Source organism: Lipomyces doorenjongii (genome assembly GCF_038497915.1).
Source record: "Lipomyces doorenjongii strain NRRL Y-27504 unplaced genomic scaffold V1508scaffold_24, whole genome shotgun sequence".
Lineage (NCBI taxonomy): Eukaryota > Fungi > Ascomycota > Lipomycetes > Lipomycetales > Lipomycetaceae > Lipomyces > Lipomyces doorenjongii.
The window spans coordinates 164,044-186,025 of record NW_027118091.1 but is presented as its reverse complement, the minus strand read 5'-3'; the positions used below and the strand labels follow the sequence as shown (position 1 = coordinate 186,025).

The 21,982-nt window shown below is 49.3% G+C and overlaps 7 protein-coding genes across 7 annotated transcripts; 3 read left to right on the top strand and 4 right to left on the bottom strand.

Annotated features, from left to right (window-relative positions):
• Positions 1-246: 246 nt before the first annotated feature.
• Positions 247-2,466, top strand: V1508DRAFT_417438 (cation efflux protein). Its single transcript, XM_066940344.1, has 3 exons — positions 247-400; positions 456-620; positions 676-2,466. Exons 2-3 carry the CDS (start codon positions 539-541, stop codon positions 1,992-1,994), a joined length of 1,401 nt encoding a protein of 466 aa, XP_066795870.1. The 5' UTR covers positions 247-400; positions 456-538; the 3' UTR covers positions 1,995-2,466.
• V1508DRAFT_417437 (uncharacterized protein) lies at positions 2,462-4,864 on the bottom strand. Its single transcript, XM_066940343.1, has one exon. It carries the CDS (start codon positions 4,558-4,560, stop codon positions 2,839-2,841), a length of 1,722 nt encoding a protein of 573 aa, XP_066795869.1. The 5' UTR covers positions 4,561-4,864; the 3' UTR covers positions 2,462-2,838.
• A 1,632-nt stretch (positions 4,865-6,496) lies between these two features.
• Positions 6,497-10,180, top strand: V1508DRAFT_354643 (chitin synthase-domain-containing protein; the record flags this gene model as incomplete). The annotated part of the gene is made up of 2 exons (XM_066936925.1): positions 6,497-9,917; positions 9,978-10,180. 2 exons carry the CDS (start codon positions 6,497-6,499, stop codon positions 10,178-10,180), a joined length of 3,624 nt encoding a protein of 1,207 aa, XP_066795868.1.
• A 198-nt stretch (positions 10,181-10,378) lies between these two features.
• V1508DRAFT_455806 (semialdehyde dehydrogenase) lies at positions 10,379-11,779 on the bottom strand. Its single transcript, XM_066942628.1, has 3 exons — positions 11,651-11,779; positions 11,324-11,581; positions 10,379-11,272 (listed from the first exon to the last, which is right to left on the bottom strand). The coding sequence occupies exons 1-3, from the start codon at positions 11,670-11,672 to the stop codon at positions 10,479-10,481; spliced, it is 1,074 nt and encodes a 357-aa protein (XP_066795867.1). The 5' UTR covers positions 11,673-11,779; the 3' UTR covers positions 10,379-10,478.
• A 228-nt stretch (positions 11,780-12,007) lies between these two features.
• V1508DRAFT_439446 (uncharacterized protein) lies at positions 12,008-15,180 on the top strand. The gene is made up of 5 exons (XM_066942215.1): positions 12,008-12,708; positions 12,765-12,896; positions 12,945-13,957; positions 14,010-14,268; positions 14,318-15,180. The coding sequence occupies exons 1-5, from the start codon at positions 12,391-12,393 to the stop codon at positions 14,975-14,977; spliced, it is 2,382 nt and encodes a 793-aa protein (XP_066795866.1). The 5' UTR covers positions 12,008-12,390; the 3' UTR covers positions 14,978-15,180.
• A 125-nt stretch (positions 15,181-15,305) lies between these two features.
• V1508DRAFT_354554 (Endonuclease/exonuclease/phosphatase) lies at positions 15,306-17,664 on the bottom strand (the record flags this gene model as incomplete). The annotated part of the gene is made up of 3 exons (XM_066936920.1): positions 15,306-16,267; positions 16,317-16,538; positions 16,602-17,664. 3 exons carry the CDS (start codon positions 17,662-17,664, stop codon positions 15,306-15,308), a joined length of 2,247 nt encoding a protein of 748 aa, XP_066795865.1.
• Positions 17,665-20,500: 2,836 nt separating this feature from the next.
• V1508DRAFT_354551 (aspartic peptidase domain-containing protein) lies at positions 20,501-21,890 on the bottom strand (the record flags this gene model as incomplete). Its single annotated transcript, XM_066936919.1, has 3 exons — positions 20,501-21,160; positions 21,214-21,314; positions 21,374-21,890. The coding sequence occupies 3 exons, from the start codon at positions 21,888-21,890 to the stop codon at positions 20,501-20,503; spliced, it is 1,278 nt and encodes a 425-aa protein (XP_066795864.1).
• Between the last annotated feature and the right edge of the window lie 92 nt (positions 21,891-21,982).

Sequence of the window (21,982 nt, the reverse complement as noted above, 5' to 3'; positions counted from 1 at the left end):
GTTTGCAGAGTATAATATCCTAACAAAACTACAAAAGATGTATCAATAGCTGGTGCCTCGCTTATGACATCAGTAATACCCTTTTCCGGACAGAGAATCTGCGGGTGAGCTCATCGGGTGAGCTCGGAGGCGGGTTTCCGGTGGCGCCTTGCGCGGAATACAGCCCTAACCGCGGAATCAATCTAGAACGTTTTTGACATCTTCCCATCTGAAAACAGCGGCGCCTCCCGATTTTTCATCCATGCGTGTGCGCTTTTCAGTACCTCAGCTTGTCGTGTCCGTTATCTTCCACAGCTAGTTCGTATACGCCGATAAACGATCTTGTGTAAAGCGTCCTCGCTGTCCCTTGTCTTTTGTCGCCTAGGCATCGACCGAGTACACTCGCCAGCCGGCTTGTTTGGTAGACAACATGTTGTTTACTATCGAACTGAAAGAGTACTAATTTACCACCGCAGAAATATCCTCCCGTCGTGCACGTTTTACCAAAATACGAACAGCTCAGCATTCTGACGGCGCCGACTGACAAGCAATATTAGAGATGGCACTACTGAGCAAACAGGGCAGAATCATCTGCCTTCTCGTGATCGACTCGGCATTTTTCCTTCTGGAAGTCATCATTGGTCAGTCCGCACCCATGCGCTTCCCGGATATGTGCTAACAAAAGTTCAACAACAGGGTACGCGGTGCATTCGCTCGCGCTAGTCGCGGACTCTTTCCACATGCTCAACGATGTCTTCTCGCTCGTCGTCGCCCTGTGGGCTGTCAAGGTAGCAAATTCACGTGTGGCGTCTTCAGAATACTCGTACGGTTGGCAGCGAGCCGAAATCCTGGGGGCGCTCGTCAACGGCGTGTTCTTGCTCGCACTGTGTCTGACAATTTTCCTCGAGGCACTCCAACGGTTCGTCGAGCCGCAGGTTATCACCAGTCCGCAACTTGTGATGGGAGTTGGCTGTGCGGGCTTGGTGTCGAATCTCGTTGGGTTGATACTGTTCCATGAGCATGGCCATTCGCATTCGCATGGCGGTGAGGCTGGACATTTACATGGACACGGCGCCGATGTTGATAATACCGATGCGATGGAAATCGGCGCGTTATTGCCGAATGCTGTGGTGCGGGAGTCGCTTGCGCAGCAGCGCCGGCGGGATGCGAATATCCGCTCGTCGACGTCGGAGTACGAGGCTGCGGGGAGCGTAGACGAACGCACGAATTTGCTTTCGGACCACGACGACGGCCATTCGCATGGTCACGAGCAATCGCACCCCGTCTCAAGAGCTCCGTCGTTCACCTCGACCAAGCTCAAAAATAAGGCAGTCAAGTCCACACAATCGCTCAACATGCGCGGCGTGTTTCTGCACGTCATGGGCGATGCGTTAGGCAACGTCGGTGTCATCGCGACCGCGCTATTCATCTGGTTTACGGACTATTCTTGGCGATTCTACTTCGACCCTTTGGTCTCGCTAGTCATCACGTGTATAATTTTCTCATCAGCGCTACCTCTCGTTAAATCCGCGTCCAAGATTCTGCTCCAAGGAGCACCGAAAGGGATTGACATGTTGGACGTGAAAGATGAGATTTTGTCGCTACAAGGCGTGAAGAGCGTGCACGATTTCCATATCTGGATATTACGGGAGAATCTGTTCATCGCGAGTCTACATGTTGCTGTTTCGGTCTCGGCGGACGAGTACATGGAGCTAAGTAGACAGATCCGCTACTGTTTGCACGGATACGGAATCCATTCTGCAACTATCCAGCCCGAATTCGAGGACACGCCTCTTTCGAACCGGTCCTCTGCCGCACCATCCGTGCATGGGGACGACGGTGCCAGCATGGATCATCCGTTAGCGGACGGGGATGCGTACGGACCTATCGTGGACGGCAAGGCTGTTCCAGGTGAGCAAAGCTGTTTGTGCGTGGACGGCTGCGCGGAGGCTGCTTGTTGCGTGAAGAATGGCACGGCGAATGGTCCGGATGATGGACAGTCACATTCCCAATAAGTTCAGACTCGTGCATGTTACGGCATTACTGGGAGTAGAGATCAACCCATTTTTACTTTGTTTTGATGGTGTGATTGTGGCTGCATCGTGATAGATTCTGTGGAGGACGTGAATGTTCAGGTTTAGAGCGGGTCCGTGCAGTATGCCGTGCAGTATGATCCGACGTTCACATCATCCGCTCATCATGGGCTTGGGATTTTGTTTTTGTTTTGTTATGGGACTTGCAAGTACTGTCATTAACACAGTTTGTGGGATTAAATCGAGCATAAATGGTTTGGAAGACGGTTGTACTCATGGTAGCTAATGAACAAGATTGAATACGCATTTGGTATTCTTAATAATGCTGTAATTTTAGATGCACTTTTGTTTGGACGATATCGGTATTTTGTTAGGTTAAAATTAATAACAATATATAGTTAAATAAATGTCTGATGAGAAGAGATCTTCGATTTGGATAATTTTGATACATGAATGATAATTACCAAACGGCTCTCGTTGAAAACTATATATGATATGATGGTGGTACCTTGCACATCTACACACAACTTTGAAAACTCTTAATTTTTATGCAGAAACATTGCGACATGGCATTAATGACAAACTATAAAAACCACAATGCAAATGACACAGCCCATAATTACGACAAAACCATATACACAATAAATGTAATTTTACTTTAAAACAAGAGATACGCCAAAATAAAATCGAAAACCAAAAATACAGGACGACGATTACAAGCCACTCGATGATGCTACTCAATATCCATACTGTAACAAAATTAATTACAATTTTCATGACATAAAAAGAACCTATCCCATAATACCACAAAACACAAAATGAACCACTACATGACTATGCAATCTTTATCCTTTTCGAGATCCGCGTGCACTGCGGACTCTACTCGCTTCAATTTATTCGGTGACCCGGAGAGTACCTTCTCCTTTTTACCTTTTCGACCGATTGAGTTGACGGACAGAGTGCTATCGACGGCATTGACAGGCCGTTCATTGAGCGCTTTAATTCGAGCCTGTGCGCGCTCGTCGCCGCCTTCAGCAGCGCGCACGTACCATAAATTCGCCTCCAACAAGTCCCTCTGGGTGCCGACGCCTTTCTCGTAGAGATGTCCGACCGCATACATCGCTTTCGGGAGTCCCGCGTCCGCAGCCTTGCGCGCCCATTCAAACGCTTCTTCTGTATCGACTTCGAGAACCGGCGGCGCGCCAACCATGTACCACGCACACAACGCAAGCATGCTACCAGCGTCGCCAGCCAGCGCGGCAATGGTATAGTAGTGGACCGACAGCGCCGGGTCCTGCGGGCATCCGAGCACGCCGAGCTCGTACGCGTGGCCTAATCGCGCGGCCGCGGGCGTGTATCCGAGTTCAGCCGAGCGGACGTACAACTGGGCCGCGTAGCTCGGGTCCGGGATCACAATATCGAGGAAGCCGGTCTCGTAAATCGCACCAAGCTCGTATGGCGCTTGCGGGAAGATCTCATTCGCGACTTCGGCGGCGCGAGAAAGCCATTTGACGCCTTCCTTTTGGTGGTTTGTGAGACCGAGTTGGCCGTAATAGCACGCCACACCGAGCTTGAGCATCGCGCCAGGATGGTTTTTTGCGGCAGAGGCACGCAGGAATTGCACTGCTTTCCGTACGTCCGATGCAGTGCCCCAGCCTTCTTCGTAGCACAGCGCGGCCCGGTAGGCGGCTTCCGAGTGGCCGTGTTTGGTCGCGGAGACAAACAGGCCGAATGACTCGCGGAGATGTGGACGGCCGTTCGTGAGGAGTCCGGATGAGAGCGCGTCGCCGAGGAGATACTGCGCGTCCGCGTAGCCGCGATCGGCTAGTTTACGCAGGACTGTAGCAGCCTCTCGCAGGAGAAGTTCACGGTTGTGCACGTTCGCGGGCACACATCCACCGGACGATGTCGTTTTGGCGTTTGAAGAGAACGTGGACGGCGTCGGGGATGTCGGCCGTGCAGGTCCATTCGTCGTGGACGAAGATGAGGGCGTGTGTGTGTCGTCTGTAGCAAATAACGACGGCACACTGTGACTTGACGCGCTGCTGTTCGAGTTCGACGAGACCGTGCTCTCACTCTTTTTCATGATTCGTTGATTCTCAAGACTATTTCGCCGGTTTCGTTGCGGAGGCCTGGGCGGATCGTTTGGAAGCGCGATTGCTGTCGAGATAAGGTACTGCGCAAAGACAAACTGGATGCTAGGGTCCTGCGTCTTCTTGACGTTCGCACGATAGAGATCGAGAGTCTTTTCGTGGGCGACAAGCGCGTGCTGGCCTTCAGGTCCAAGAGTCGCCAGCAAATGGCCTTGGTCGAAGGGCGCAGCAGGAGGCATAGAGGGTGTGCGGGAATGCGAGTGGGATGGATGTGGGAGAGGATGCTGAGCGCCAAAAGACGGCATTTTCGAAGAGGACGAAATCTGGGCAGCCGGATCGGACGAGAGCGAGAGCGACGATGCCGTCGACCTGGGGCGGTGGGCCGGCGAGGAGGGCGCGGAGGCGGGTGTTTGGGCCGGAGAGAAGGGGCGTCGCGACATTGGCGGGACCGACATGGTCTATTATAATATAATAATATAATAAATAATAATTAGATAGAGAAGAGCGCAGACGCGATGCTGGCCGGTGCAAGCATGTATTTTGTGATAAGCAAAAGCGAGCGGCAGGCGTAATATGAATTGAATTAGTTAATGAGAGACTGGAATGCAGAAGTGAGCAGAGATTCGAAACCGATAAGTGACACCTCTGTGGACGAGCAGCGCAGGAATTATTTGGCCAGAAACGGTGAGAGCGAGGGAAAGAAAAAATGACTGAGAGTGGAGAAGTGGACTAGGGACGAGACTGCAAGTCTTGTGCAAGGTATGTTGTCTTGAAACCAGAATATTGAGCAACAGCTGATATGTTATGGTTAATATAAAAATGGGGAAAATAATTATTCGAATATTAATAGAACGGTTAGGGTCTGTGGTCGAGGGTGCCCCCCTCGTGTCAGGGGAGAGCGACAGAAACACTAAGCCGCCTCCAGTTAGTGACTCTTCCCTAGAGCGGCCTGGAAGGCTGAAACTGTATTTGCCCCTTATGCACTAGATGATATAACTTATATCTAAGTAAGTTAAGTTATATCTAAAATAGATATGTATATGTCGCGCCTATCTATTTCACAGCAGCTCTTCGCTTCATGCTTACTACGCTTCTTATACAATCACCGAGCAGTCGCACACAGAACACTTGTTTATCGCGCGGGTGCGGCCAACTCATGGAATGCGCGTGATATTATTGACTGTTCGTTGCCAGTAACTAATCGAGCCATCTCGCCCATATTCAGGGTGTACGAACAGTGGCTATGGATTCTTTTCAGCCACTTTTACTTATCCTGTACTAGATACTGCAGTTAGGAGTGAAGCAGTTTGCTCTTGTCGTCGATTGCATGTCATATTGCTGCAGTTTGCAGACGTGGCCGTACATAATGTGATTTGCAAATGATACATGCTGGATAAGTTCTACATCTATGATGATAACTGCGTAGTGAACCTCCCTTAATCTGCGTAGTCTCTGAGGGTCACGTGGCTAGATAACGCGCACGTGTTCCACCATGTCTGTTGATGATGTCATATTCAACCAAAGTTATGCCATACAGCAACATGCTCAAATCCGCCTACTCCATCTGCATCTCGCGGTCTAGTCGGCTACCCTCGTTTCATGTAGAAGTTGAACGTGTTGTTATGTAATATTCCGTTATTCCTAAAAAGTCTGCTGGTGCTTTCTGTACAGACACCACCGCAAAAGAGCATATGCCAGACTCTTGTCCATCGCCCCAGCGCAGCGCAGCAGAGTGATCTAACAATCGAATAATGGAATCGAACTTGCATTCGGGATGCCGATTTGAGTAATACGCACAATAATTGGACTATTCTGTGGCGTGTGAGTGATGTCTATCCACGACTAGTCTACTTTCTAGTTAAAGCTATTCGACTCATTACTGCATGCGGAACGCCTGAGGAATTTGTTTATTGCAAACTTGCCTTTCAACAGCTGAGACTGTGAGTTCCATCCATTAAGAGTGCGTTTCCTGTATTCGCTAGCATATATCACCAAAAGATTTCAGAAACTTTTTCTGTGCCGTGCCTGGCACATCACGTGGCGTCTATTCTTAGTTACGGCCGAAAACGGCACAACGTAAACTCGGTCCTGCGACGAAACGAATGTTACCCGGCCTGTTCCTGGGAGTCTGTTTTGCCTCTGCAGTCTTCACACTCACACGCGGATATCCCTTCCTACTACTATTATAGGTTCTTCCCGTCCTGAGTTTTATGACAGCGGTTCAACTCGCCTCTATCTGCAATGGAGGTCAACGACGTCTCCTCTTCGCGACACTCCGTCCGAGAGCAAAATCGCTCTAGACAACTCCCGACCTCTTCCTCTGCTCCTCTCGTCTCTCACGTTACGGCCCGCAGTGACCTCGAACGGGGCGCCTCCACAAACCAACGCGGCATGCCTACCTCCATTTCCGCAGCAGATTTCAAGCGAAAGCGCTCGTTAATCCGTCCAGAGCGCTCCAGAATCAACCGCGACCATCCGACGTACTACTACACACAACATGCCGCCCAGCAAAATATGCCGGTCCTGCCCTCCACAACAGGCAATAATCCCACCATCTACGATCCCGAGGACGCTAGTGAAGCCTCCCCGTCCGCCGGCGTGGCTCTCGTGCCGCTTTCAAGCCGAACTGGTGGACGCGGACGCGCCAGAAATTCCGCAGGGGAATCTGTTTCACGCGCCGAAGAAAATATGTTTGCCCCAGAGGCCGACGACGAATACTACGACGAGGATGAAGACGAGACCGACAAGGGCTCACCTTCCTCCAAATCGGGCGCCGTTCACGCCGTGTCTAGCGAATCGCCCTCAGCGTCACCCGCGCCATCGCCGCTGATGTCCAAGGACGATACCGTTGCTGTCAAGTCAGCACTGTCGCCGCCCAAACGACCGTACAATCCAAATGCGGAGAAGTACAGACCGCCTTCGTTGTGGCAGGTCTACTGTTCTCTCGTCACCTTCTGGGCGCCGTCCAAGGTGCTCAGCTGGTGTGGCATGCCAACCAAGGCGCGGCAAAGTGCTTGGCGGGAGAAAATGGGCTTAATCTCGTTCATCTTGATTATTGCCGCATTTGTTGGTTTCTTGACCTTCGGTTTCACCGAGACAGTCTGCAGTGCACCAGCTTTGCGTTTGAGAATCAATTCTGTCAACAGCGGTTACTTGATTATCCAAGGACGTGCCTACGATCTAACACTCTCTGCGCACCCGGCCGCCGCGGGTATTTCCAGTGGCAGCAACGTTTTGTATAATCCGCCTTTTGACGCAGGCGGCCAAGATGGATCATTTCTGTTCCAGAACGTGAATTCGGACTGTAAGGGTTTGTTTCTGCCTACCGAGAATTCCAGTATACCACACGACAGTGACGGAAACATGGCCTGGTATTTTCCATGCAAGACATTCAACCAGGATGGGTCGTCTGAGCCTAATTACACGTGGCCATACTATACTGGATATGCATGTCATACATCGACGCCGGCACGGGAAGCTTATTATGGTCTAAAAATTACGGGTGAGGTCTATTTCACGTGGGATGACGTTCGCAATTCATCGCGCAATCTTGTTGTCTATAACGGCTACGTTCTCGACATGAACTTGCTCAACTGGCTCGATCCCAATGACGTTCGATTGTCAACGAATCGATTCAATGAGCTCCTCGATGCGACCGCGGCAAATGAAATTCGCGGCACGGACATCACTCGCCTGATGACTTCGTCTTCGGACCGTAAAATAGCAAAATGTCTTACTGAAACCATCAAAGTGGGATCGGTTGATACGGATACGATTGGCTGCATCGCATCAGATGTCGTCTTGTACGTCTCGCTTGTGTTTATAGTCGTTATTGTCATGGCCAAGTTCCTGCTCGCGTTAGTTTTTGCTTGGTTCTTGTCGTGGCGTGTCGGTGTCAAGTATTCCAAGAATGAGAAGAAGCGGATCGCCGAAATCGAAGACTGGACCGACGATATATACCGTCCCGCTCCACATATCGTGAATGCACACAACAACGGCGCCGGCAACCGTGCCAGTAGGTTTTTGCCACGGACTTCCAGATTCACGTCGCCTTATACCAACAACGAGCGCTCGCGCTCGCGTCAGCGTTTCCCGACTACTATGGCTTCTCAGTCCCAGTCGTCGACCTCTCACTTGATTGTCCCCGGATCCATCTATGCCCATTCGCGTAATGACTCAGCCAGTAACTTTTATTCATCTGGAGCGTCCGCTTATGGATTCCCCGCCGGCAACTCATCGCCGGCTGCTGCTGCAATGCCTTACTCGACTTCGACAACCTCGCTGAACATGTATCCTAATACTCGTGGTCGCGAAGGTGCGCCGGCGGATAACGAGAGCGCACGTTTGTCGACAGTACTTGCCCAGGACGACGATGCAATTGCTAACTACTACCACGACAATATCGTTCCGCAACCCCCTGCCGACTACAAGCCGTTCAACTTCCCGCTTGTACACACTATGTGCTTGGTTACCGCTTATTCTGAGTCAATTGAGGGTCTCCGCACCACACTGGATTCAATTGCAACCACGGACTATCCCAATTCACACAAACTGATTATTGTTGTCTGCGATGGATTGATTCGTGGCGCTGGCAATGACATGACCACTCCGGAAATCGTGTTGAGCATGATGACCGATTTCAGCGCTCCAATTGAGAATGCACAGCCGTACTCATATGTCGCTGTTGCCTCTGGGTCCAAGCGTCACAACATGGCCAAGGTCTACTCCGGATTTTACTCTTACGACAGCGAGACCATCGACCCGACCAAGCAGCAGCGAGTGCCTATGCTGTGCGTTGTCAAGTGCGGCACGTCATCCGAAGCGGGCCTTGCAAAGCCTGGTAACAGAGGCAAGCGTGACTCGCAGATCATCTTAATGTCTTTCTTCCAGAAAGTCATGTTTGATGAGCGTATGACCGAGCTCGAGTACGAAATTTTCAGCGGCATTTGGCGGATCACAGGCATTTCGCCGGATATGTACGAGATCGTTCTGATGGTTGATGCCGACACGAAGGTGTATCCGGATTCGCTTACGAAAATGATTTCGTGCATGGTGCATGATCCTAATGTCATGGGATTGTGCGGCGAGACCAAGATTGCGAATAAACGTCAGTCTTGGGTCACTATGATCCAGGTTTTCGAGTATTATGTCTCTCATCATCTAACCAAGTCTTTCGAATCTGTCTTCGGCGGTGTGACTTGTCTCCCGGGCTGTTTCTGCATGTATCGCATCAAGGCTCCCAAAGGCGAGGACGGATACTGGGTCCCTATTCTTGCGAATCCTGATATTGTCGAGCGATATTCCGATAACGTTGTTGATACACTGCATAAGAAAAATTTGTTGCTCCTTGGCGAAGATCGATATCTTTCGACGCTTATGCTCAAGACTTTTCCAAAGCGAAAGCAGATTTTCGTACCTCAGGCTGTTTGCAAGACTCAGGTGCCCGATACGTTCCGGGTCTTATTGTCCCAGCGCCGTCGATGGATCAATTCGACAGTGCACAATCTCATGGAACTCACGCTTGTGAACTCACTCTGCGGTGTCTTTTGTGCATCCATGCAGTTCGTCGTAACCGTTGAACTGGTCGGTACCCTCGTGTTGCCCGTTGCACTTGCGTTCACCGTATACGTTATCGTTATTGCCATAGTTCGGAAACCGGTTCCCATCATTCCACTTGTCTTGCTTGCACTTGTGCTAGGATTGCCGGGTGTCTTGATCATTGTGACCGCACACCGATGGAGTTATGTGCTGTGGATGATGATCTACCTTCTCGCACTGCCTGTCTGGAACTTCATTCTCCCGCTCAATGCCTGTACGTATCTACTTATCCTACTATTTTCTCATCCTCGATACACACGCTAACCACTGCCAGACTGGAAATTCGATGACTTCTCATGGGGCGAAACCCGACAGGTCCAAGGCGGTGACAAGGGCCACGACGAAGCGGAAGGCGAATTCGACAGCTCGCAAATCAAGATGCGCAGGTGGCGCGACTTTGAACGGGAAAAACGGCCAGCGCAGCAGGGTGCATTCCTGCGGGCGCAGAGCCCCAATATTTGGCCCGTTGAGAACTAAACAGACAACGAGCCGGGCGGACAAGTGTAAAAAATGGGATTGCATAGATATTGGTATGTTCTGGAATACGAGACGAATTATGCATAGTTATCAATGTAGAGATTTTTTGGCGCCCGCGCATCGTTCATTGTAGCATTTGTATTTTAAAAATGAGCTGAATCTTCTGTGGATTGTTTGTTCCGGATCGGGATTGTTGAATAGTGTGAATTAAATGGTCATATTTGAATACAGTAATCGAAACCCTCAAACACCAAACGTTTCTTTAAAAGCCAGTCCGATATAGCTCGATGCAAACTGTCTACAGCAAACCCTTCTTGAGCAATGTCTCCGCAATCAAGATACCGGAGCCAGCGGCACCGATAACGGTATTATGAGATAAAACAATAAACTTAAAGTCGAATACAGGATCCTCTCGCACTCGGCCGACAGAAATCGCGTAACCATTGTCCCGACTCCGGTCCAGCCTTGGCTGTGGACGATCAGCTTCCTCGAGCACATAAATGCACTGTTTCGGCGCAGAAGGGCATCCGAGCGTTTGTGACTCGCAGACGTAATCCCGAAGCGCCTGCTTGACTTCCTCCACACTGGGCTTATGGGGTGTCGCGAACTTGATGGACACGCACTCGAGATGGCCGTCGGACACGGCGACACGGTTGCACTGCGCCGACACAGTCATGTTCGATCGCAGAGCGAATGAGTCATCCTCCGCGACGGACCCGAGAATCTTCTTTGTCTCCCACTCGAGCTTTTCCTCTTCACCGGAGATGTACGGGATGACATTGTCCAGGATATCAAAACCTAATACGCCCGGCGAAAATCCAGCTCCCGAAATCGCCTGAAGAGTCGTGACCGTCACATCCGAGATGTCTCCAAATTTCGCGATGAGTGCGCCGAGCGGGACAACGAGGCCCGCCGTGGAGCAGTTCGAGTTGCAGATGATGAAGCCTTGGTTTTTCTCTTGTTTGACGCGACGGGCAACCACATCGAGGTGGAATGAGTTAGTAAGCGGGACCACGAGCGGTACGTCTGGTGCACGGCGGTAGTTCTTCGCATTGGAAATAACGACGAGCCCAGATTCCTTGAATTCCATTTCTGTACAATATAGTCAGAACAGCCTCAACAATCAGTAACAACACGACATACCAATATCACCAGCGACATCAGAATCTAATCCCGAAAACACAACATCGCAATCCACAAATTCGGAAGCCTTGCACTCGACAACGACGAGTTCAGTAGCAGACTGGGGTATTGTTGCCGTCTGCCGCCACTTGACTGCCTTGGCATACGACTTACCAGCCGACCGTGATGACGCGCCGAGCTTGTAGAGTTCAAATTCTGGGTGTTCTGCGAGGAGCAGAATAAATTTCTGGCCGACACTGCCCGTTGCGCCGAGAACACCTGTCGGAGATTGCGAGTTAGCACTGCTGCTCTGAGAGAGAGAGGGGGAGCAAAATCGCAATTGCGTACCTGCTTTCTTTGTGGCCGTCATTTCAGCCAATTAACAATAATTCCTTGCTAATACGAATAATTTCCAGCTTGCGTATTCTAGTATACCAAAAGCGGGATGTAGAAAAGGTCGTAAGCGTGTTGTTATGTTGCAAGCAAGCGTTCGAAAGTGTTACTCATTTTCAATTTTTTTTCTCCAGGCTGAGAAAACGGTACGACGAATTCCCACCTTTAATCGTCGTACCCAATGATGGGGCTCAGACAACCTAACCCACGCGAGAAACCTTACTCCATATGGGGTTAGGGTCCAGTACACTATTAAGGTGTTCGTAGCGGTTGTGGGAATCTCCTGAAGCTCGGGTGATTAATCGTGACGAACTCCTTGGATATTATCGCTCTGTTACCCTTCGTAACTAAACTACCGCGGTGTCTTCGATATTCGCAGGTAGGGAGTATTTGATCTGAGAGAGAGGAATTTAATCGTTCGGTTTGACAAGATTTTGGAATAAATTGCAAATTAGTTGAGCAAGGGTGGGGAATTCTTAAGGTTAATACGCAGCATATGCGATTTAGTTGTCACAGACGGAAGCTTCGTGGGCATTGGCAGTGCGTGGGATACCCTGCTCCTTAGAACTGCTCGTGAGAACTGTATTTTTGAAAAAGGCGTGTTCCAGCGAGTTATAAAGTACTTTTGAAACGAATTTGGTGAGTCTGCTTGACGTCGTGTCGGTGATTAGTACATACGCCAAGGTCTACCGGGAATGCCGTCAGCCATGTCTTCCTTCTCTACAACTGCGGCTTCGCCGGCGAATAGTGGATCTCCCTCTGAGGAGTTCAGCAGGCAACAATCGAACCCGAACAAGAAAGACAAACAGGCCGCGAATGAAAGCACAGGAAGTTCGAGTTCAGGAGCTGGGTCCAAGAAACGGAATAACAAGTCTAAGAAAGTGACCAAGTTTCTCGCAGGCGACAAAGAACCGGTTGACGCACTGAATAAGCAGACTGAAGGAGAAGCGAATGGAGCATCAGACAACGGCGAATTGATGGAATCTGCTGCCCCTGCTGAGCCAGGAGAGAGTGTAAGTATTCTGTTAGGCTCTGAGGTGTTAACTTCTGTGGAGCTGATGATGGGTAGGCTGAGATATGCTTTATTTGTGCGGAACCAGTAAAATATTCGGCTGTCTCGCCGTGTAATCATCGGTCATGCCATATCTGCGCCTTACGTATGCGGGCACTCTATAAAACAAACGCATGCGTTCATTGTCGGGTACGTTATTATGCAACTGTCGATGTGGTTCTAGCTCTGACTAGACAGACTATTCAATCGAAAATTATTTTCACGATCGACAACGCGAAGAAGTACGAGGACTACACTGAAGGCGACATCGCATGCTCAGACAACAAGCTCGGGATCGATTTCGACAGACGCGAGATCATGGATGATGTCAGAAGATTGCAACGGTTCAACTGTCCAGATCGCCATTGCGATCATGTATGCACGGGCTGGGCGGATCTACGTCGACATGTGACCGAAGTACACAAGAAATACATGTGTCAACTCTGTACTAGGAACAAGAAAGTATTCATCTACGAACATAAGTTATATACTCACAAGGCGCTGCTCAGGCACGAACGCGTCGGTGACGAAGACGGATTCACGGGACACCCAGAGTGCCAGTTCTGCAAGACGAGGTTTTACTCGTCAGATGAGCTTCGCGTGCACTACAGAGAGCAACACGAGCGATGCCATATTTGTGACCAACGCCTCACCGGTAACAGCGAGCCACAGTATTTCCTCAACTACGACACACTTGAAAAACATTTTCGAGACCAGCATTTTTTGTGTCCGGCGACGTCATGTCTGGAGAAGAAGTTTGTTGTCTTCGAAAATGAAATTGATTTGAAAGCCCATCAGATTTCAGAGCATCCGGAGATATTCGGGACCGGAAAGTCGGCGAGAACAATAGAGGCGAATTTCCATTTTGTCGAGCCTGTGACAAGTAGTCGGATTCGACCGACAAACAACTCGTCGAGTACCAGAGGACAGCAGCACGAGTGGCAACAGTCGTCATCAAGTAGCTCTTCTCGACGAGGGAACAATATTCAGGTGCCCCGTGATCAACTTGCCCTGCAGCGCAGTCTCGCAGCTGGCAGTAGTTCGCGCAAGTTTGGGACGCAGCTTTCGGCCGATTTCGGACAACCTGGGTCAGTTCCGACAGATTCTGGGTGGACTCCTGTTACGATTGACGATGACGTTGTGCCTATTTCGTCGAGAAGCCGATCTCTTGTTCAAAATGATGACCATAGCGCGTCAGAGTTAGACCTATTGTAAGACGAATGCGTTCATAAGTGAGGTCTTAGCCTTAACAGTTTTATATAGCCGACGGCAGCGATTAGATGAACGAGCTGCACAGTTACTGACGCGAGGCTCGTACAAGTACGACGCGTTCAGGAAAATCAATGATGGTTTCAGAAACTCGAACATATCAGCAAAAGCGGTTATCCAAAGATACATTGACTTGTTCGAGACTGACATCAACGAAATGACGATTATTGTGCACGAGTTCGTCGAATTGTTTAATGACGATAAGCAAAAGAAAGCAGACCTTCTTAGTGCATGGGGCGAATGGAGAGCTAGGGTAGTATTGACTTTCAGTTTTATTTTTGGTCAGGAACTGACGAGTATAGAATGCGGATTTTCCTGAACTGCCGTCTAGCTCGAATGGTATAGTGAGCCACTGGAAAGCACCTAGCAAGAGTAGGCCGGTAGGAACCAAACCGGTCAACACTGGTTCAGTCTGGGGCGGCCATCCCTCGACAAATGCAGCGTCTACTTCCTCTTCAACAAGCCGGCCGAATCTACAAAATATGTCGTCTTTATCATCACTGGGTCCAAAGCTCTCGTCATCTCATATCACAATGCCGATGTCGGCACCGCCACGGCAGGCATCCCAGACGACACTAGCGACGCCGATGGCACCTACTATATCTGCATCTGAGGCATACGCAAGTGCATGGTTGCCGTCAGCAACGCCTACTCCGGCGCCACAGAAATTGACCTTTGCGGCTCGGAAAACTACGAATGCCAGTTCGTCATCCTCGTCATCGTTTGCATCGACGAACTCAAACACTCTACCGTCAAAAAATCTGAAAGATTTCCCGTCACTACCGACAGTCAAGAAGTCTTCGTCATCCGCAATCGCGTCGAAATCGAAAGGCGCTGCTCCAGTGAACGGGTGGGCAAAGTCTGCTGCTGCCACCATTACTACTTCAGAGGAAAGCGATGAGTCGCATTTAGCGGGAAAGAAGAAAGGCAAGAAAGGTACAATTGTTTTCCATCTCGGTTAATCGTTTCTTACTATTTGTATGGACTAAAGGGACCAGAAGTAGAAGGAGCTGTTAGAGTGCGAATCTTGCTTTAGGCTTGTAAGTATGTATCATGAGACTGAACTAGGCTTGATAATTAAAGTTTGAATGTATGTGTAAACTGGCTTACTGTACATGTAAATACCATACTGCGTACAGAATAGAACAAATCCCTGTGACACCGATTTGCACCATTTATCCAATTGTAAAAGTAAACCAATTCCAAAGCGTATTTACATAACCCAGTCTTCCGAATCTACCAAAATCATATACAACGTCGTTTGAACTCTATGTTAATATGTATGAATGTTTATCTTGACCGCTGTTCATTTTCTTGGAAATGCAAACGCGCGCTCTGGATACTCTCCTGCACGAAATCCTCCCATCTCCTTATGGACATTTGCATTGCTTCTTTCCGCAATTCCCGATCCACAGTCTTGACCTTGATGTCATACAAACCGCTAACTGGTCTATGATCTGAAACCCGCACATCATATGTGCGATACTCGATTGGAAAAACTTTTCCCGGGCCGCGGTAGTAGATACGATCGCACCATGCAGGCGTGCGTTTCTTCTCGCTGCTGTCGTATGTGTCAGTGCCAATATCGTACTTGTACGTTGGTGGAAACCTGATTGAACTTTCGCTGAACGGACGCAATCGAAAACTTGGGTTTTTCTTGAGCTGGGTGAGGAGCTGGTCAGATTCCAATAGTTTATCTAGTTCACCTTTCTCGAGCATTTTCATGACCGGCACACGATGAAGGTTGATGCGGTAGTTCATGTCGCCATTGACGAAACAGATCTCGTGGTCCAGTATCATAGAGCCGTCGCCACCACCAACGTATATGTCCGCCAAATTTGCTGTACTACCAATACCGCCGGTAGTAATTTTGGACTCCATGATATTGGCAATGTCGTTATTCCTAGGAATAACGTGCGACTGACCAGCTGCCAGATGGCAATTCACAAAACAGAGTGAAGAATCGTCTAATGTGAACCGAACTATGATGGCACCTTTGTTCCCATGAAGACCGCCTAGGCCTGTCTTTACTGTGGAAGAACGCAAATTGCTAATCTCGTGCTTCTCCCGTTCCTTGATGAAAATGCAGGTGTATAATCCAATTAGCTTATCTGACAGCAACAGGGCATATCGAGAATCCAAATGCGATACCGCTTCCGTGAGACGATCCTGCCAGGCTTTATATTGGTGGGACATATGTTGTTGTGCGTTAGCCTTATCTTTATGTTTCTTCTTGTGTTTGAACATGCTTTCTGCAGTTCGTTAACTCAGCACTAGCAGACAAAATATGCCACAACTTACTTGCGGTAACAGTCTTGTTATCCAACTCTACCAACTCTTGGAACCCAAAGACGACAATCTCCGGGTCATCCGCTGACTCGACCAGCTTCCTCAAGAACTTCGAGTCTGTTGATGTCTGCTGCAAATCCGCCGGTTTAGCTGCACCAACATTCCATGTACAAATTAAAGCCTGAATCGTGCGGAATGAGCAATATTCCTCTTCATGCTCTTGCATGTTCAGTTCTGAATCAACCATATTTTAGTAACTGACACCGGCAGTTGGACTATTGCGGTGAAATGACGTACCTAGCCAATCTTGCTTTAGCATACCATCCCAAATTGTGAGAATATTGTCGGTCGCTGTCATGGTAACCACTGGAAGTGTGCCGAGTTTGAATATTGATGTTCGGTCAACCGCCATACTCTGAATCGGATTTTCGTGTGCTTTCCAGTCCTTCATGACAATCCATGGCCTTTGCCCCACGTCGTAGACGTAGACCATTCCAGTTCTGAAGGATACCCACAGGAAGTTTCCGACGCCAGCCATTGCCGTGATTTTGTACAGAGAAATGCTAACGACATCCACGCAAGTCAACTTCGTACGAGAATATACTGACACCTTACCATCGTCATGACCAAAGTAAACATGCTCCGGATCTGTCGCAATCACAGCCGCACATGTAATGTCACCGGCCGGCTTCGCTGCTGTGAGTGGACGAGTGACCGTAAACTGGACTAGCTCACTCTGAGAGTAGCTCGGCTGGTATACTGTCACCTGCTTACCTCTACCAACCCACAAGTAACTATTGACCACTATCGCACAAGCTGTTGCAACTTGAATTCTTTGTGACTTGGGTGCATCGCTTAGATGAGGCAACCCCGTTCGCTCATCTGGTCCCCAAATCTGTATACGACCGTCTTCATCCAGTGACCACATTTCAAATCCGCATCTATAGATTCCTTTGATCATAGAGTTGTGAACGCCCGTGCGTTTATTCACGATTTTCAACGTCCTGATATCGGCTTCTAGTAACCCGCCGTCTCTAGTACCAAGCCAAATGGCCGACCCTTCATCTTCTACTTGCAAAGAAGGCTTGAATGCAATAGCTGTGATTCTTAGGTCTGGGTGTCCGATGTGGCCGATACAATCTCCAGTCTTGACGCTCCACACTTTCGTGACAGTGGATGACGTAATAATGTATTCTCCTGAGATACTAATCACGCGGACGTCGTACTTGCAGTGAATCTCATGTGGCATGGAACGAAAGATTGGGGGCCGCCTGTTGGCACGAGACGAATCTGGATATTCGCTCAGTCGCTCAGTTTCCTCAGCGGATGTCACAAAGTTGTCGTCCGAGTCGTCTTCCATCATCTCTGGGCCTGAGTAATTTTCATAGCTATCTTCATCTCCAACATTGGGGTCGGTTGTTTGCAGGCTTGCAGTAGAGCCAGACGGCGTCGCGTACATCTGGCTGTTGTAGTGATGCTGTTGAGGAACTGGTACTTGCTGCTGCATGGGTAGAGTAACATGTTGCGGCACTTGCTGTGACTGTAATGGTTGTGAAGTGCTTGAATGCTGCTGCACCATAGGGCGCACTGGCAGCACAGGCGGTTGAAGCAGTTGTGGTAGAGACTGAGATGTAATCGTCGCTGTGGTTAGCCTTGCTGGCATTGCGGGTGACTTGCTGCGACGTCGAGGTGGAGGCGGAGCCGGGACTCGTACATATTCATCAGATCTCCGGAACTCGTTTGAACGTCGTTCCAAATCCACGATCGATGTAGGGCCAGACGACACGACAGGCGCAGGAGGCGCCATTGCAGGTGCTACCGGACGGGGAGGCAATTGGGGTGCCTGCTGGACCTGTGGCGGTTGTTGATGCGACGGCTGATGAGTCGGCTCTGGTCGATGAACAGCCTCAGGCTGCGGCTGAGCGCTTCTGAAGGAATATGACGCTGGCGTATGGTATTGTACATTTTCAGAAGTCTGTGCCACAGGAGCTTCAGACGATTGTGTATGGTGCTGACTAGATGGCTGAGATTGGAAATCATGTGACTGTGAAACATAATTGTATTGTGTAGGCGCAGGCGTAGAAGACTGTTGGGGCGGGAAGAATGACGGTCCACCAGCAGCTGCAACTGGCGTCGGAGGCTGCGACGGTGCAATGTACGGCTGGGGTTGAGGAGTCGCAGCTGGGGTCGTATGCAATGAAAGTGGAACATATGGCTGAGCCTGCGTAGCTGTCGTAAAAGTTGTCTGCGCGGGAGCAATATACGGCTGAGGCTGAGGCGTAGTGTGTTGCTGATATTGATATGGCGATGGCGTAGGATACGGTGTAGACCAACGTTTCTCAGCAGGCGCGTTTATAATCGGTTCGGTATTAAACGGAGGCAGGGCAAGAGAGCGACCGCGGGAATGGTGATAGCTCGGCACAGGGCTCTCATTGCTGTCGGCGCTCTGTCCACCGTGTCGTTCAACAACTTGCTCTGTATGAAAAGCCTGAGGAGGAGGAGTGGGAGAGGGATTCCTCTCAGTTTGATGAGGTGTAAACCCATTTGAATCATTTGAGAACTGTTCTTGCGGAGAAGCAGTAGGCTCGTTTAGTTTCGAAGGATCATAGGCGTAAGATGACACAAGATTATTTCCCTCATGCTTTGATGCATATTAGCTAACCATTCCACGGACAGCAATCCCAAATTACTTACAACCGCTGAAGGGTGTCTCCGTACTGGTTTTGTATTGAAATTGATTTCGGGCGGGTAATAGTGCGACTCATGAGATCCATCGCGATATGTCGCACTGGTGGCAGAGACCGTGGCCGCTGCGGTGCCAGTAACTTGGCCATCTGTAGACTGATTGCCCGTAGATACAATGCCTGGTCGTTGAGACTGTGCTAAGGCTGAACTATTTTCTAAAGGAGCTGCCGTTGAAGTAAGAGTTTGCGGCTTTGGATAGAGAGGCGGAGGACCTTGTCGTGGAGTTGAGGACGAAGAGGATCCCTGAGACGGTGGATCTCTGTGTGATGTCCCCAGTGAAGCACTTGCAGAGCCTACGCTGACTTTTGTTTCTCCCACCGATGACTTTGGAGTTGTAGCCAAGTGCACAGACTCCGATACCGACTTTGCTGTGGGAATAACTCCGTTTGAATCTTGCTGATTTATAGGCGGTAGAACGGAGTGCTCTTCTACCTCGACGCTCGGGTCTCTCGCTCGATTCTTTTCCTTATTTTTATTCACAGTGTAGCTCCCGTTGTCACCACCAATTGCCATCTGCTCCCATTTGGAGCGTATGCTGCTGACCGAGGTGACGGGCGAATCTTCAGACGACATGGCGAATCGACGCGACAAAAGCTGGCCACCAGCTGCTTACTCTCGTCTACACGGCCAATTCCAACCCCGGTGTCCGCAGTGCGTCAGAGAATTATACGGAAATTGTTCGTGACTGTCGCGAAACTATTGTGAGATTTGTGGTGATATGCGTTTAATAGTTGGAAGGCATGGTTGGATCCGTTTGGGCTGAGATGTTTCTATGTCCTGTTCGTTTCATAATGAGTGCAGGGGCCGAATACGGATATCCGAGATTGGGTTAAATGGGTTCACACGACGGCTCAAGCTCACTCAAACGTTGGATGTACAGCAGTAAGCTTTGGCAAAGCCTAAAATAGCCATCAGATGCAAACCTTATTTAGATTACGATCTTGCGGCATAATTATACTACGAATAATTTTCTCTATTTAGATTAAATCTAGTACTATAAAACCCACGACATTTTCCCATACGAAGTCACTATATCAAAAATGCAAAACCAAAACCATACCCAAAAAAATCAATATGCCTAGGTGATATGTACAAGAGGCTGATAGCATGGATGCTAATGATGTGGTGGCGGAAGATGCAGATGTAGACGCCGATGCTACAATGCTAGTTACGTCACTGCCGCCATTAGTAGTCGAGAACGTAGAAAGAGAGGTTTGCGACGATGTATTTTGGAAATTAAAGGCTGAAACCGTGAAAATTGACCGAGAGGTCGCGGACGACATTGAAGTCGACACACTGGTTATAATTTTGGACGTTAATGTAGCTGTCGACGGTATTGTCTGTAACTCAGCAGACGATAGCGACAACGAAGAAGACCATGTGACTGATGATGTGTTAGTGGTTGATTCTGAATAAACTTGTGTGCGTGCAGAACACAACAAACGAGAATTCTATTCACCTTCTGTGGTAGTACTCATAGATATCATTGCGAGAGATTTGGTAGATGATGTTAAAGTCCTGGATTCGGCGGAGACCGAACTTGTAGGATTGCTGGTGTTGTAAATGTCATTTCCACCGGCTCCCTTAGCTGCGAAACCAACACGCATATTATCCTTGTCATAAACGGTGTAAACTCCCTTTAAGAACGAGGCACCCATTAGCCAAGTAGACGAGCCATTCACAGATACGCCCTGAATATTTGTCACGCAATTTCCGTGGGCGTCATAAGTATTTCCCATATAGTCGCCGGGATCTATAGTCCACTGAACACCACCAAATCCAAATGCGAGCTCTGTAGTTGTATTGCAGGCGATGACGTAGTTGATGCCGTCAGTCCGAACGACGCCAGCGCTTCCAACGAGATCCTTGTGAATTTGCAATGCATCGTCTGAAGGAATTAATATGAGGGTCGTGCCAGTATCAATGAGTGCTAACTTGTCTGAAAAATTTTCGGCTTCGCCGTTAACATAGCAATCATCGACGCCGACAATCCACAGGCCCTGAGTGGTAGCAACGTCTACGAATGAAATATCCCCAGTGAACCGTGACGTGTCGACACCACCAAGTGATATACTCCCTCCATTCGGATCGATCCCCGTTCCAAGATCAATCTTTAAGCTTGTATTAGCGTATGTTTTAGATATTCGAGAATCCGCTTACGTACCGCAAAGACCTCTCGCGAGATTAGACCACCGTCAGCAAGCACAGCCATGATGGAAGGATAACCATTAATCTGCACGTCGCTAGCAGAAAGCCCGAGGATACCTAGATGCAGATAGTCAGCAGTTTGAAGTGTCTCATGAATGCAGTCGGTGGAGTATTACCATCAACGGGAAACGCATTAAAGGAATTGGGGACATTAACGGCAAGTCCAAATCCCATGCTCACGTTATAGCCAGCTATTTCGACATAGTCAGTAGCTGCAACACCAGAAACCTCTCCTTGACCATAGCTAATTGAGAAGCTCTTGTCGTAAAAGACTTCAAGGGTCGTAGAGTTCTCTGGGCCAAATTGATGGTGCGATACGCAAGAAATGTTCGTGCAGCTTGCCGAATATACCCACAGATCGTATGACCCGGTATCCACTACAACTCTGAAAACAGAGCTTGAGTGCGAGCCTAGCTGGATGTCCACATAGTACGATATGTCGGATCCATTCTGATCTATTGGTAGAGCATTTTTGACCGAGGATCGGATATGGTCGCACTGTGCACAGATGTAGGTCCCCCCGGGTCGACGGTACTCCTTTGCATACAGCGACAGCGACACTATTGAATTGCATAGAGCAACATTACTGCGCCAAATAAGTATAGCCAGGACTATGTGAGATAAATGCCACATCCGATGTAATCGTCACGGCTATACGGTTTCTCCAGTGGTATAACGGCCGGAAAGAGCATGCTCCGGTGAGAAGTGGGTACCTCCGGTTCCAA